The sequence below is a fragment of the Pseudopodoces humilis genome, chromosome 14, assembly GCF_049639895.1.
Source record: "Pseudopodoces humilis isolate 2021_Gansu_Grassland_sample_001 chromosome 14, ASM4963989v1, whole genome shotgun sequence".
NCBI lineage: Eukaryota > Metazoa > Chordata > Aves > Passeriformes > Paridae > Pseudopodoces > Pseudopodoces humilis.
The window spans coordinates 13438577-13455644 of NC_142213.1; the positions used below are offsets into that span (position 1 = coordinate 13438577).

General features: G+C 37.6%; 1 protein-coding gene across 2 annotated transcripts in view; it reads left to right on the forward strand.

Annotated features, from left to right (window-relative positions):
- ITFG1 (integrin alpha FG-GAP repeat containing 1) overlaps positions 1 to 17068 on the forward strand; it is a 71673-nt gene that overhangs the window by 2269 nt on the left and 52336 nt on the right. For both annotated transcript variants that reach the window (XM_014255550.2, XM_088062346.1), the window contains exons 2-6: positions 1243 to 1315; positions 2713 to 2858; positions 4515 to 4572; positions 5174 to 5248; positions 7605 to 7699. In XM_014255550.2, the coding sequence (XP_014111025.2) occupies positions 1243 to 1315; positions 2713 to 2858; positions 4515 to 4572; positions 5174 to 5248; positions 7605 to 7699 (447 nt within the window). The remainder of the gene's footprint in view (positions 1 to 1242; positions 1316 to 2712; positions 2859 to 4514; positions 4573 to 5173; positions 5249 to 7604; positions 7700 to 17068) is intronic.

A 17068-nucleotide genomic window follows, 5' to 3' on the forward strand; every position in this document is an offset into this window, starting at 1 on the left:
ACCAAAAGATCTCATTTCTCAGTGTTGTTGTTGTAACTTGGAACCTGGTACATGTAAACATTTATACATTTGTTTCTTCATCCTGGTCACTGCTTTACCAAATAGCTGATAAAAAGGCAGGTGAGGGCCTGTGGTGTGAAATGGGAATTCCAGGTCCAGCTCCCAGGTGTGCTGTCCAAAGCTGAGGCAGCCCCAGCCCTGCCCCTTGCCTGTGCCAGGCCTTTCCCTCGCCAGGGATGTGTGCTGCAGCACAGGCGGCATTATTACTCTGCCAGGTGGGCCTGTGCTGGTCTCCCTGTCCTCTCTGGAAAGGCTCCTGTTCGTTTACTCATTTGGTGGTGGATTCTCCTTCTCTTCAAGAGGTTTGTGGCAGGTGCCTTTTGTTTCATAGTTAGGAGCCTTGTGTTCTCTGCTATTTCACAGCTGTGAACTCTGCCACAAAATAATTCTCTTAAAAAGTACTCTACTAGCTCAAGTTTGGAGCCTTAGATTTTCTGGTGCTACAGCTGGATTTATTGGAGAATTAAGGAAAGAAAAAAAATTACAGTTGTTGCACTGTGAGCTATGTTTTACTTACAGAGGTAGGTGCCTGTGTGTTGTAGTTTACTGACTGAAAATATTATTTCATCATTGAGATTAAAGTTCGTCTTTTCTTCCCCGAATTTCAGTTATTTCTGCAACATAAAATAAGAGCATTTATTTCGATTGTCCCAAAGAATGAAACGATATTTGTACCATTGCATCTAAATGAGGAGACACTGCAGGGAACCAAGTAAATTCTGAGTTTCCTTTAAAGTGCTTTGGGCAGCTGATGTGGGAAAGCAGTATCAGATCTTCCTATGTGAGATACACTATTAAAAGAATTTGACTTAGCTTTTAAGCTTTAATTAGTTTTGTGGAACTGCTGCCTATTACTTTTCCATGTGTAATATTTCTTAATTCATTACAGAAAGTTTTATTTTAAGCAATGTGGTAAAAATAACAGAGAAAAAGTTCTAACACTAAACCTCCAAAGGAGATTTGTGATATTAGCATTCCTTTGAGATGCAACTGACTTTGTGTTGAAGAAGTGCTCCTTTTGCTTCCTTTTGGATGAGGAGGAAGTAGTGGTATGAGATATCTTTCAAAGTTCTTGCTGCTGTGGGGAATGATCATTTGTGGCAGAGTTGTTTAAATATTGGGTTTGTATATAAGCCATTTCCAGTCTCCCTCTCTTGCTCATGGTCTTGCTTGCCTTGGCAGGAAATGAGTTGGTGATCTTTTTGGCTGACCAGAAGGAACCCTACTTTAAGCCCCGTGTTAAGCTACCAATGAAGTAAGTATGGACATTCAATGCTGCTACGGCCTGTTTTCCTTGAAAGTGCCTCTCTGCACTCAGTGGGAGCTGCCTGCAATATTCTGTGCTCTTGTTACCTCTTTGACTTGTTGTTCAGCTTGCCCTTACAGCTCTAGTTCTTTGACCAACTTCCTGATTAGTTTCCTGATACATTTTTGTTTTGCTTGTCAGATGACAGAATCTGTGGAGCTGTGTCATTTGTGTTGTTAGCTAATAAGTGTGACATCCCACCCCTTATGGAATATTTATGGTTTAGGTTTCGTCCTCAGATTAGTATTTAAAATACCCATATGTTGAAATATTTTTACAGTTGATTTGGAGCTTCAGGATTTTATTTCCTAGTGAAGCAAACTCTCATTCCATGGCATACATAGGTCTATGTGGTGGGTAGCTTTAGTATCAATCCCAAGACATGTTTTCAGGGAAATTCATCCATTTGCTGTAGTTACTAATGGAATCCAGGCAATATAATCTGATTTAGAATAGATATGAAAAATGGTGTTCTGGTATTTCTGTGTAGAGATCTGTTCCTTTCTCAAGTTTATATGTGGCCTCCAAAGAAACATCAGTTTTTAATAAATGTAAACCAGTCTGTTTATGTGCATATATATTTGTCTAGCTTTAATATCCTGTAATGCTATTATGATTATTGCTTATCAATAATGCTTACCAATAGTATTATGTTTATTGAAAGTTAAATTGCTTTTATAGCTCAGCTTCATCTTCTGTATTCTATGTATTTTTATTTTTCCTTATTCCCTCCTGTCTTGGAAGGAACTGATTTGTTTAATGCATTAGAAATGATCTGCTTTTAATGCTTAATGTGAGCTGTGTTTGTGTATGTAAAGCAGAGTCTGAGTAGGTGAGCAAATAAAAAAAGATAGAGCAAACAAAGATAGGAAGGACTAGTAAAACCTGGCAGCAGGTAGCAGGAAATGGCATTTTCTTTTAAAAAATCTACCTGTGCCTGACTCCTACTGTTTAAACAGCTCCTATTGCTTTATGTTCTTGCTCTTGGAATGCAACCAAAAGATCCTGCTCACTGAAACACATTTTGGTTGACTGGTTCTACAACAAATGTGAGGATTTAATGAAGTGTAAATAGCATTAACAAACAGGATATGGCTGAAGAATGCCTGATAGCTGAAGTTTAGAGTTAAAATGGCATTTTCCTTAGACAAAGACAGCCTGTCAGGTGCCTGATTTTGAGATATGTTTGCAATAGATGAGTACTTCATCATAAACTAGGTTGTTGAAGAATAAGATTGTATTGGACCAACTAATAATAATTGGACATGTCTTTGACCACACAAATGCTTTTCTCATGCACTTCTTTTTACAATTATTTGCATGTGGGGGCTTTTTTTTAATTCCAGGTCTCTCGGTGTCACCATAACCAGTGTAGTTCCTGGAGATTATGATGGAGATTCCCAAATGGATGTCCTCCTCACTACCCAGGCCCCAAGTCATGGCAAAGATGAACTTTCAGTGTTTATTTTCTGGGGACACAACCAAACATTAGGTGGGTTGCTGAGACTCGTTCTTAATAAGATTGTTAGACTTCTTAATTCAAAGAATTGTCAAGAAGTTATAACTCATTTTTACAGTGTAATGATTGTTTTTACAACTAAAATACGGATTAGCAGCTATTCAGCTTCACACCCATATATTATCGTGCCATTAAACTGTGTTCAATAATTAATGAAAGAGAACAATGCTTGCAGTATATTATGCAACAGATATAACCAAACATTATTCTAATTTGGCAGTACCTATTAACTGAAGAGCTGCTTCTCATGGCTTCCCCATCATGCATGTCAGCTTCACAAAGACTATCTCAGAAGATTTATCTTCAGTTTAAAATGCACAGGGAACCTGGTATGAACTTTAGTGCATCAATTTTCAAAACAGCATACCTCAACCTACCAGCAGTAATATTATATCTATGTTAAATGACACTCTTTAAAGATAGTGACACACTAAAGTGGGTACTTGATGAAAGGTTTCTAGAGTCTCTGTTGCTGAAAGTTTTCAAGACCTTTAGAATTAAGTTTTCAGAAGTCTCTTAGCAGTGTTCAAGGTATAGCTGATTCTGTCTTTGGGTGGAGTCATGGATTGTGTGAGCTCTTGGGGTCTCTTCTGTTTTCTGTTGACTTTGCTAGGAAAGGGTTTGGGGAAGAATTTAAGATTTGAACAAGGGCAGACAAGCAAAAGAAAATACTCTTTAATCTACAAAAGCTACTGAAGAATAATCACTATTGTAAGGAACTGTGTTAAGGCGTAGTTGCAGGTGAGGCAAGTTTGGCTCAGACACCATTGCTTCTAGCTTTAATCAGAGCTGAAACAAGCAATCAGGAAATGTGCAATGAATTAAATATTAAGGGAATAGCAGGTATCTCTAGTATTGGGAAGAATATGAGGACTTGGATTAAGTTACTCTGTTTTGTTCCAGAAAAAAACCCAAGTGTTGGGGGAAACGCAAATGAGCATATGGGGCCTGGAGGAAGAGTGAGAGGTTAAAAATTCAGGTAGTGGTTGTTATGTGCTGAGGCCTCTGGCGAGGAATGGGATGTCTCCGTGGGTAATGGAAGTGTGACAGGCAAGTCAGTAGGAGGGGACTGCTGTATGAAACGGGGAATCATAAAGAGAAACATTGTGGAGAGAGGAGGGAAATGGAATAATCTGTCAAGGAGTTTGAATTACAAGTAAAAGTGAAGTCTAAGGTGATAACCTGATTGGAATTTAATCCTCACTTCCCATTTAGAAAGTATACCTTTGTTGATTATTTCAAATACTCAGTGTGTATAAGAATGTTTTTTACAGGGACAAAAGCTTAAACAGAAGTCTAACATACAATATTAAACTTTTAGCCTATGTTCATCCCAACTGTTTCAGTTTTCCTGTATCTGTGATTGCAGTCCAACACAGAAATAGGTTTCACGAAGATCTATTTAGAATAATTTGTTCAGAAGTTTAGTGGAGCCTTCAGTATTTTAATTGCAGCTCACCTTTCCTGCAAAATCTCCAGAAGCTATTTAGTTCTTTATATTCAGTGGTGGTTATTTTGTTAATCGTGAAACTGGTTGTTTTAAATGAATAGAAGAATTATGTCTTAGTTGAAAATGCAAATGTCAGAATACATTGGTAACTGAGTCAAGTTAATGTTTTCTGTTTTCAGATCTTAACCATAAAACTGTGTTAAATAAGACTTTTCATGATGAGCCTCTAGTAATGGAGTAAGTATGACCTACTTTTTAAGAAAACCACATTTATAGTGGTGACTAAGAGCAACTTAAATATATTTTAATGCTAAAATTTGAAACACATGCTCTTTATCTTTTAAGAGCAGGGTGGTTTGTGTAATGTCAGCTGGTCTAACAAAAGATGATGAACCAAAATAGTTACCTTTACAATTCTCGTATATTATCTTGGCAATAGTAACTACATGATCTTTTAATTTCTTTCATTTCAGTACTCTTGAGTATTCAGAAAAAAAATCCCATTCATTTCTCAGTGAATTTTGTAGAGCAAAAACCTTACTGGCTTACCAAAATGAGCAAATATCCCTTTCAGGGTGTTCTTGCCTGTGTGTGAAATGCTGAACAAAAGTGGAGGGGAAGTAGATCTGGAAAGCCAAAGCACAGGCAGAGTGTGAAACACTGATAGATCTTTCCTGCTACCAGCAGCTAAGACACGAACCAAAATTCAGAGCGGACTCACAGCTGAGAGTTCTTCATGGCTCGGTGGGAAAATGTACAAGTACAGATTAGTTTAAGAGCAGGTGGCTTGAACTCCTGTAGTGGCTGAGGTGGTGCTGACATTGTGTTCCATTTTCAGCTTTAATGGAGACTTGATTCCTGATGTGTTTGGTGTCACGAGTGACTCGAACAAGCCGCAGATCCTGCTAGGCAGGTAAGCTGAGGGCTCGAGGGTCAGCATGGCTTCAGTAACTTGGGCATTGTGCATCCACTTCCCATTAAAGTGTAGGATTTATGTTTGACTCTTCTGTGCAGATGTGAGTCTTCTTTCTGTCCGTGGCAAACATTCAGTGACACTCTTCATCTGATCTTTAAAGTGTTATTTTATAGGTCAAGTAGACATTCCATGATAGCTGAGAAAATGGAGCCACTGATAATAGACATCAGAAATAGGAACAATTGGTTCCAAGAAGCTTTAGTGTCATTTGCTTAATACACTTTTGATATTCAGTATTATAATCTGTGTTACAGAACTTGTGTGGTACAAAAGCTGCTTTCAGGTTGATGATGCGAGAACTACTGAAACAGATCTTCTAGTTAAAGGGATGGCAGAAAAAAAAATCTGCAAGTGTTTGGGGTAAACTTAAAAAAATAACACTCCCATCTGTCTGAGAAATCATTTGTAATGGGAAGATTGGACCATAGGAAATCAAAAGTACAGGACGTGCAGGATGTAAGGGTATTAATATATATTAAGGAAAATATAGGGGAAGACATTTATGAAGTGACATAAAGCAGAGATGACTAAGTAACAATGCAAGTATGCATACAAGTGATGTCTGTATCACATCCTTTGTGTTAAGGAGTGCCTCAGGCCATTCTTAGGCAGATAGAAGTTGACTGAAGCCTTATGAGATAAAATTGCAGCAAAGGGGACTAAGTTTCATTATTAAAATTTCTGCTAGCCCTGAAATTTCTAGAATGGGACCAGTTATCAAATACTGGAGTAAAAATAATGGCATACTTAAATGCTTAACAAGGACTGTGCAAAGGATTGTTTTTAACTGTTTTGGATATGAATGCTGAAATCAAAGCATGACAAAAGATTGTGTCTCTACTGCCTCAGAAGAACCAATCTGTTACCAAAAAATATAGAGTAGCAATGTCTCTAGTATTGGGCAGGATGCCAAAGAACTTTACATCTGTCCTTTGAAAATAAAGAAACCCTATACTTGTAGTTCCTAACTGGCTCTTTTCCTTTCCTAGGATAAATAACATTTGAGTGTGTCAGTGGAAGCTATGCCCTTCTTGGCAGTGTGGTTTTGTTCATTAATCCCAACTTGAATTGTATCACCATATTTGTACTGGTGGCTTATGAAACAGATTTCAGATTCACAAGGATGTTTCTGAACACTTTGCAATGATTATATATAAAATAGATAGTATGCGCTTATGAAGAAATGGAAAAGTGGGAAAGATTTGTTTCATTTTGTTGAAGAAATTATTCAGGAACTTTAAGATACAAATAAACTTACTTATTATATCTCAAAATAAGACTGAGTGCTATAGGTAATAGCATAAGCCATGTCTTGTTCATGGAAAACAGCTTTGTCATCTGCTTAGAAAAGCACTTTTCTATTTTAATCCAAAATGTTTTAAGATTTATTCTAGAGCTGTATGGGTAATTTCATTGGCAGTCTTCAAGACTGAGTGCATAGAAAAACCTAGAGAAAATACTTAATTATTTCTTTACAATTATGTGATGCATTTTAACATTTCTTTACAATTATGTGATGCATTTTAACATTTCTAAGACTTAGTTATGATCTCTGGAAAGTAATCAAAATATTGTTTATTTTCTTACCATAAGATTAATCAAGGAAAATAAAGACTTCAATAGGATTTGTTGCACTGCAAATCACTGCTAATAGGGAGGTTTGCTGGAAGTTCAGCCATTTTTAGAATAGAAGCCAGCAGGGCATATGTATTTATAAATAAATAAATAAATAAAAACATCACCTGCTTGGGAAATTACATAATCAGCTAGTAGTCCATCATAATGTGAAAGTTTAATTCATGTGTTGATTTTTAGGTGAGCTGAAATAAAATGTATTTCCATGCAGCAGGCATGAGCTGCTCTAACAGCATGTGCTACTTCTGCTCATATTTATTAATCAGAAAGTAGATTCCAGAAGTACTTGCACAAGTAAAGCTGCTTGAGGAGACTGGGAAGGACAGGGATCAGTGTCTCAGGATCTGCAGTACAGTTGGAGCCTTGGCACTAACTATAACTTTGTGGGTAGTGGCACTGTTCTGTGCAAAAAAAGTTGCTTTAGAAAATTAATAAAATAGAACTGAAGCCCTGTGCTATGAATCATCCTTCACAGAACCTTGCAAGCAATTACTGGAGTTACTTAGTATATTGTAAATTCAGTAGGAATTTTATCTTAGCATTGGGAGAACAAGCTTTCTATCCCATTTTATTTAAAGTTTCACTGTTTTTTGAAGCTATATTAACATGATTAACATCCTTACACATTGATAAAATGTATTTTTATTCTTGTCTGTAGGAACTTGTCATGGCATCCTGCACTGGAAACTCAAAGTAAAATGTATATACCACACTCTCATGCCTTTATAGATTTAAATAATGATTTCACTGCTGGTAAGTCATAGAAGTGTTAAATACCATCCTAAAAATAATTATCACTAAGTGTCAATGTCATGTGTTGCAACTTCTTTCAGTAATTATATGATTTTGCTACGTCTGATTTGGGTTTTTTTAATTACTTAATTTTAATGTCTACAATTTGAAAATTCTGGGTTTTAAAAAAACCAACTTTGAAAATAAATATCCTAATAGCAATTTCTACTTCTTGATGATAATCATAACTACTGCTTGTTCTGAATGATGCTGTGTTCACCCTTAAAGTGTTGTTTCCTGCTCTTCACAATGCTGTGCTGTAGTATTCATGGCAACTGCATCAGGGCTGGAGTTTTTCATCATGAGTCTGCAAATAGTTGGGTAGTCTGATTCAACAGAATGTTTTTAAGACTGGACTTAAAATTTTTTTTCAGGATTTCATTATGACTTCATTTTATTTTGTAGTATAGAACTGTGTTCTTCCTTTATTTTGTCAATGCAATTCAGTTACCATGATGAATCTATTTATCACTTACATACCTGGCTCATATTTCTAAGCACATTTAAATATTGTGATAAACTTAATTTCTTCACGCACTAAATTAATTCTGAAGTGCTTTATCTTCTGCTAGATGTGCAATGTACATCAACTCATATATGGTAATTTTGGAAAGAGAGCTTATCTTTTTCCAGTTTAGTTGCATGGGAATGAGTCCATAAATTTAATTAAGATGATTATAAATGTTGGGGATTAAGTTAATTGCTTTAGCATGCAGTCAAACCTTAATATTCAGTTCTGGCACATTGCTATGTGAAGCTGTCAAGTGGAAATTCCAACTGGAAAATTAAATATATGGTTGCTTACCATAATCAGTGTCATGTAATAACCAGTTCTAACACACTTAGCTCTAGAAGCTTTTTGGAATTTTGTTTTAGCAGCATAGAGGATTCCTGGTAGCATTTTAAGTTGAGTACATTGAAATCTAAACTCAGAGGTGAGTGAAGGTAAGAAGATTCTTACAGTGATCAGTCACAGATTGATCAATTTTTCAAGGTTTTGACAACTGCCAGACTAAAGAATGTTCCAAGAGTTCTAGTTAGTGCTGCTGCTATGTGGAAGCGCCTCTATTAAATAGAAATGAGAGTCAGGATCTTTGTGTGGGTAGTGCTGGGAGCTTTTATAGATTCACATCTATTTTTATATCTCAAGATGTGAGTAGAAGCTCCTGTGAAGCTCTTCCCATAAAGATCCTGACTTTTATTTGCTTGTAGCAGCAAGGCTGTGACACCTCGGGCTCAGGTGTACTATGTTAGGGTGTTATGTTTAGTGCTGCGGGAAGTGTTATGTTACAGAAACCTGGGGAAAATTGTAAGGAAAATCATTCATTCTGACAAGAAAACTGGAGAAAATATTACAGTATTATTATTTTTAAAGTAATGTTTTACTTCTAAGGTGGCAATGATAATTTTTTTTTTACTGTCCCTATGAAGATGGTACTAACTGGGAATAAGACATATGTTGCTGAAAAATAGTACCAGTATATCTGATATTTCATGACTGATGTGTTTTTCCAAGAGTGCTTCCTGCCAAAATGAAAAGTCACCAGTTGTCTAGTCCTGCCTGCACATTTTTGCCAGTTCCCTGACATCAGCTCTTGTAACTGCTTGGAACAGGGGTTGCTGAGGAGCACAGTTCATTGTCACTGAAATTATTAAGTTGATCCAAGTCACCATGCAGGACTGTCAGAGCCAGTGTAAGCACAGGGAAAAGGTTAACTCCTCTTTCAGTAGCAGCAGTTGTAGGCTGCCTTTAACCAAGCATGAAATTGTACCTTGAGTCTCACTGTGCCTCTTCCAGAAAATACCTGTGCAGTGTTCTCATCACGTCTGCTCTAATTTGTGTGTCTGTACAGAGCTGGGCAAGTGACTCACAGGTAGTCATCAAAGTAGTCAGGGGATAAAAAGGAGGGGAAAAAAGGGCAAAACAACAAAAGCTGTGAGTGTGTGCAGTACTGGTGGGACTGCGGCGGGAGATGCACTCGGGCAGGCAGGGCAGAGGCAGTGCTGGGTTACTGGAGTGTTTCTCCGTGGAGCCTGGCACTGCTTGGCTCCCGCGAGCTGGTGAGGAGGAGAGCGCTCCTGTGACTCAGTGTTCACCCACACAGCCATTCTTCAGTGGGAACAAAGCCTCATTAAGAACAGGGCCTGGTGCACATTAGAATTGTATTAATTAAAAGGGGGAGGCATTGACAAGATGCAGGGGAATAATCTGCCCGCTGAAATCATGTGGCCCAAAACACTTAATAATCATGGGATTTGATGCTGCTGTGGGACTTTTGGACTGAAATACTCAGGCTGTTTACTCACAGGCAATGCTGCTATTAATGATTATAAGGATATAATTGCATCTAAAATGGATGCAGTGATTTTTGTTTACAAATAGATCACCGGGACATGCCATTTTACTTGTTCTTTGTGGGGTTTTTTGCAGGTATTTTTAAAGGTTTTTTAAATATTCTGCAATATTTTGGGGCTCTTTGTATTCTGTAACAGATGCAGCCAATTTGATGATTTTTAGCTGGGCTATTTCTGGCAGCTCTATCATTATAAACAGCTTAGGAGATTTAAAGTGTGCTTGACATAAAAAAAAAATCCTCTCTGGGCTGAGAAGCTTTTTGCTAGTTTATTGCCTAACCCGTTTTCAACCTGCTGATATTAAACACTCAGAACAGAGCTTTTAATTGCCACACTTCTCATGCTCTGGGTGAAATGAGGTTGAATTGTTATGATTTCATTATACAAGAACTTGCTCATAAAGATGCATTTAATCCCTAACAGTGCTTCATGAAAGGCTAACAGTGTAAGGATTTTATAATCCAAAAATCCTCTAACCACAACAAAGATAATACTAATCTTACTTGGTGAGAGATAAACTGGGCTGTTTCAGGGAGTAATGCTGCTGCTGTTTTTAAAGAAAGCATCCTCATGCAGAAGTCTCAACTCCCTATAATTATTAATTCAGTAAGGAATTCTGAGTTAGGCAATGAATTTCATAAAAACCAAAAATTTGCAGTATAAAATCTTTACCAAAGGGTCTGTATGTGCCTAATGGATAAACTAAATACCAAATTTTCAAGTGTCTTTTTCATGCATATCAAGCATGTGTCGCTCCAGGGAGGAATATCTGCTTCACAGAGTGGCTGAGCTGGGAAGGGGCTGGAAATGGGCTGGTCAAGCAGCCTCCCATCACTATCACTGTTGGTACATGCACTGGGGCTGCAAGGTCAGGGGCAAATGTGGTGGCCCTCAATAGAGCAGGGCTGTTGGGTTTTTAGTAATTCATATTCACACTTGTCGTTAGCTCTTTTTCACAACTAGCTTAAGAAAATAACCTTGTAGCTAATAATAATAGACTTGTCTGAACAGATTAGCATCAGGTGTATTTTATAAAGCTAGCAGTCCAGGTGAGCATTTCTAAAGCAGGATCCTCAAGTAAGAGGCCTGTCTTAAAAATGTTGCAGTTGAAATTTTTAGGATAGTGGTTATTTTGCTGTGTCATTTTATTTTTCTAATTAGACAACTTTGTTACTTTCATTGTAAACATCCTAAAATGTCAGATGTTCACTTAAGGATAATGCTTTCTAAACTTGGGGGGAAAAAAACAGGCTTATTAAACCATAAACTTGTTTGCATTCAGAGATATAAGTCTTCTACCAAGAAGTCAGGCCCTACAAGCACTTTGAAAGTGCTCAAATGCATGAGACAAATTGCCTTGGACTGTGAATCCCACTGTAACTTCATACTGTATGTCTGTCAATGTATCCTTGAATGCTGTGAAAAATAGCTGATGTATTAAATACTCTGTGTCACTTGGTTCTGTGATTCTACAGTTTGAAAGTGCTGGTTTTACAAATGATCTCGTGTTGAACACTAGCACGTGGTGTGTATAATTGGAGATATTTCTGGAGCTGTTTTTATAAAATGAAAGAAAAATCATAAATTTGGGTTTGGGAAAACTAAAGTGGAAAAATCATTAGTCAGAAACAGCTTGCTATAAGCTAATTGCTAGTCTCTTTACTGATTTCTGGTGGTTAATTTTCTTATGTTGTTTTGCTTTGGGAATTTAGAAACCTAATGTACCAGAACGTTCACAATGTGTTTTCTTTTTGATTCCCACTTAGTTTAAATGTATAAACGTAGATCGTTTTCTTCTTGAAAACCAATTGCTCAAATCACGGGTGATACTTCTGTTGTAGTCATTTAAACCTGGATTTTGAAAATAATATAATGCTCAATGTCAGATTCTCTGGTCAAATTTTCAGTGAGCTTCCTCTTTGTGGAAGCTGGTAGTCTCTCTGCAGCTCATATTACCACCAGAGCTGATTTTCTGCAGTCAATTTGCATTTATTCACTATTAAAATAGCTGGAAAATAAAGTATCTGGTGGCATTTTAAAACTTGCCTGGGGTGTGGGGGTTGTGTGTATATATTTGAAATCAAGTTGTTCTCTCTGGTTCTGCCTTCTCCCTTACATTTCTCACAGAACAAATATTGAGTAAAGCCATGTCACTGTGTCATTCCTTCAACAGCTACAATTTTTTAAATTTCTTAACTGTTTTAGCTCTTATAGCAGAACTTACCTTTGAGTTTACAGCAAGTAATGGAGGCAAAAAATGTATCATAAAAGATAGATATATTTCAGAAGACTCAAGTCTGTAAAGTTTTGTTTGTTTTTCATTAGTTCTACTCTTTACATATTTGTTATCTCTAACTACAAATGCTCTGGGTGATAATGATCTCCTGTCACCCCCATTCCTCCACTTGCTCCTTCCCAGTGTTCAATGCCACAGGAAGTTCCAGCTCATAAAATCAAACCAGAGCTGGAATTAGCTGCATCTCTTCCTCCTGCTTGGACTGGTCTGCTTTTGCCAATTCTCTTACTCAGAGCTTTCCTTACTGAGAGGACCAAAGGATGGGTAGAGATCATTAGAGAAAAGAAGGAGCTTTAGGTTTAACTTCTTTCTCCTAATCTAAAGGAGACTGTAATCTCTGCTATTTGCTTAGCAGTTTTAACTTTAAAATTGCCATTATGAAGCACCTTGAAAGCTATTCCTTTTGTAATTTTTAATTGTATACTGATATAGTTATATATACTGAGGAGTTATATTATATTTTTATGGGAATCAATAACTTAATACAGGTGAGAAGTAAATTGGTTTTGCCCCAAATAGCATTTTGTTGAGAAAACATAATGTGAAAATGGGTTCTGAAAGCACCCTTGAGGGTCATCATTTTCAGTTCCTTGAAACAATGTTGCTGCCCATATTCTGAAAATAAAGAGCATTTTCTGACTGAAAGCTCATGTTTGAAGTGCTAACAACCAAAAGGATAGTCCCACCTGCTCTGTGTATTCAGCAGCATAAATCCAAAGCATAAATCTAATTTAAAATTCTGCAGTTAAGCAGAGCTTTTCAATTAATACATAGGAATTCCTTCTACAGTAATTTTAATAATGAAAGGGACTGTAGTGCTTAGTTATGTTGTTTATCGTTGTTTATCATCTGTTTTACTAAATAGTTCCAGTAAATGTGTAATGAATTTTGAAAGAGCCATTTGAACAGAATAAAGTCACAATCTCTTATAAGCACATTTCTTAAAAGTTCACCAACACAAATTAGTTTGTTTGGAACATACGTTTTGCTTAAGTTTTTTAGTGGAGGAATTTTTGCTTAAGTTTGCTTCAGTTTTTCAGTGCAGGAAGTTACTGTTCCATTTAATTAGCACCAAACATTCACATAGATGTATTCCATTTGCTCTAGGACAGTACTAATGCCAGCTTGATGTATCTGAATACCACATATAGAGGGTTTCTCTGCCTGAATGAAAAACTTAGGAACAGAAGCATGAAATTTGTAAGATTTTATTTTCTATTTCCATGTAATAAATATAAAATTCACTGTATCCAACTTTCTGTACAAAATTAGGTTTGTGCATACTAGAAGTATTGTACAACTAAAATTATGTAGTTACAACTGAAAAATGCAAATTATGTTTGGTTTTAAATTATTTTTTTTTTCCTACCGGTGTTCAGTATGTAATGTGAGGGAAGTTATCTTTTATTTGTCCTTGGGTTTTAGGGCATTTAATGATTTTAATAAGTTGTTACATTACCATTCTGTCAACACACTGCAAAGCAGAGATTTTTAAGTCACATTATTTACATATAGTTAAAGCAGGCACATTCATCTCCAAAAGTAACTCCTGGTTAGAGAACATGCACAGACATCCCTGTTCTTCCACATCGATGAAAACAGTTTTAGGCGTGTTTGGAGTGTACACATAAATGTTCTAATTGGGTACTGCCTTGTCCATGGTGATAGTGTTTTTAATAAGGGCACTTTCTCCCCCTCCTTTATGAACTTAAACTTCTGAAGTAAATGTGAAATCAAGCAGTAACTTAATGTTGCTTGTACCCTGGTGGCTTCTCAAGACAGTCAGAGGCTGAGGGGTTTTATTCTGAAATAAAGCCCTCTGACATTAAACAGAAAGGTCAAATCAGTCATTAGTGAAATGAATGCTTCATCTAAAAATAGCAGCATTTTTATAACAACTCAAAAGTGACAGAAAATAACAAGGGTAATCAGAAGTGAACTTGGAGCAGGTTCTGTATTAGTTAGGTTTTATTGCAATTTCTAGTTCTAGTAAGTAAAATCAGTGGAAGTAGGGTGAGACTGTAATACTGTATGTTTTATTTACTGTTGATTAAAAGATTCGTTGAAACTAGCCAGCTTGAAACAGGTTTCAGAAATATCTACTGGGGCACTGTTGTTGCTGTTTTCCTTATGAGCTCCTGCTGCCTTTCTCAGCCAGGCATCAATAGAGGCCGTGCCATAGCCAGGAATTATGGAATCCTTCCCTTCCATTGTGCCTCTGGACTATGGCCAGTGTTTGGGTGTTCAGCTGAGAGCAGGGGGCCAAAGACAGGGGTGGGTGCACAGAAAGGAGGAGGATAAAGGAGGTGGGCAAGAAATCCAGGCTAAGGGAAGGGAATTTAGTTGATGATGAGGAGAAAACCCTGGATGAATTTCTGTAAAAAGAGGATGTTCATTTCAGATGGACTTGAAGTTCTTAGATGAGGACTGGCCTAATGGTGTGTGGAATAAGGGAAGTATAGCTGCAGAAGGCTGGGTTGAGAGGAGTCTAGGACCAGCTGTGAGAAAAACCGTGGGATATGGATCAGAGCTAGGCCTTGGGCCTGCTGTTGGGTATAGAGGTGGGTGGTTGGAAACTGCCTATATGTTTATTTCTGCAGCAAAAAGATTTGCAGGAGTAGAAATGCTTTCATGTTTAAGGTGTTCAAATGCTGTCCTGCATTTTAATCTGTCTTTTTTATGGATTTCCTTTGTGATGACTGATAAGCTGTTGCAATTATCACAGAAGGGTTTGGGTTAGAAGGTCTCTTAAATCTCATCCTGTTCCAACCCCCTGCCTTGGGCAGAGACACCTTCCACTATCCCAGGTTGCTCCAAGCCCTCTGCGGCTTGGCCTTGGACCCTTCCAGGGAAGGGGCGGCCACAGCTTCCCTGGGCAACCTGGGCTGGGCCTCGCAACCCAGACAGGGAAGAATTTCTTCCTTACTTCTAACCTAAACCTGTTCTCTTTCAGCCTAAGGCTATTTCCCCTTGCCCTATCTCTGTATGTCCTTGTCCAAAGCCCCTCCCCTCTTTATGTCCTGGATGGGACTCAAGGTTTTTCCTCCAGACTGAGCAGCCCCAGCTCCCAGCCCATCTCCACAGGAGACTTGCTCCTGCCCTTGGATCAGTTTGGTTGCTCTTCTCCAGGCGCTGGATTCTCAGTAGCTGCTTATCTTCAGTGCAGGTTTCTGGTTCCCAAGCCCCATGGCACAAATGCCATGCTCTTGCTGCCCGAGATGGGCCACTGTGGACAGTAGTAGTTAGATACATTGCACAAACACTGCCAGAAATGTAACTTGCTCAAGATGGGATGTGCTGTGTTCGAATTACAGTTTTACTGTTTGTGGCTGTGTCTGGGGTGACTTGGACATTGATACAGGGTAGTTCTAAATACACTAAGTAAACTCAGTGCAGTCTAGCCAGTCAAGTTTTATGTTGCTTTTGTGGGAGATTTTTCAGTCTTCAGTAGGCCATATGTTGATGGTCAAAATTCCCTGATCCTATCAAATAAAGATGGATGGAAGTGCTGTGGTTCCTCTGTAACAAGCTTTAGATTATTGGAGCTAGGAGCACAGTACTTGAATATCTTCCCTTTAACAGGCAGAAACATGTATTCTAATAATCTCTTTCCTTTTTTTTTTGTAAGAATGAATGCTGAATTCAGTAGTTATATTTTTTATATATATTTATGTTAATTGGTGATCTGGTGTAGTAGAGCTTGGATAGCACCATCTTATTACTAAGCCAGTTAAATTAAATAATGTCCAAATTCACTCACCAGCCTACATTTTAGCGTAGGTTGTGAGTAAAATGCTAATCCACAGTGGGTTCGTGTTGCAGCATTATCAGATACCTTCTGTATTAAGTGTCTGGTATATGTCTCAGTTGATTTTCAGTGTTGCAGATCTAAAATGCTGGGTAACTTCCTGTGTTTCCTTATCCTATTCCCAGGCTGTTGAGTTTTGTTGATGAATATTCTAATTACTTATGTTGTATTTATGTTAATCACTGGCTGTTAAATCCAAAATAGGAAAGTATATTTAAATGTGAACACACTTAACTTTGCATTTGTTTAGGAGAAAAGTTTCCTCTCAGGCAGTATTGGTTTTTTACTTCTATCTATTCACTTAGGCCATAGATCTCATACATCTCAGGAAATCTGCCTGAATGTGACATCAAGATCTTTCCCCATCCCAACTATTGAGTATTTTCTTTATCTTTGCTGCATCATGTCAGAAATTAAGAATGCAAGAAATGCCCTGCAGGCTTAGTCTAGTGGTCCCTCCAGCTAGCTCAATATTCTTTCCCTGGCAGTAGCAGCAGAAAAGTGGACTTTTTTCCTCTTCCTCTTTCATATTTGAATTTGTATATCTAGAGAATCTACAACTACCCTAGGGCTTTTACAGGTACCCCCTTCCTGTTGTTTTTAGCATCCCTTCACACACCTGTTGTCTGGTGAAACCATCGCCTTTTTATTCTATAAATAATTGCTTGTTGAGCTCCAGATTAGTTGATTTAATGGTCTCAAGTTGGAAAAATCTCTCACTATGCTGTTGTTAGAGTCACAAGAATTTGAACAGCCCTCAATATTTTGTCTGTGCTTTTTAAACTTAGAGATCTTTATGGAATAGGTTCTCTTTCTTAGAGCTGAAATTACCACCTGAACTGCCTTCCAAAGGAATGTGCAGCATATCTGC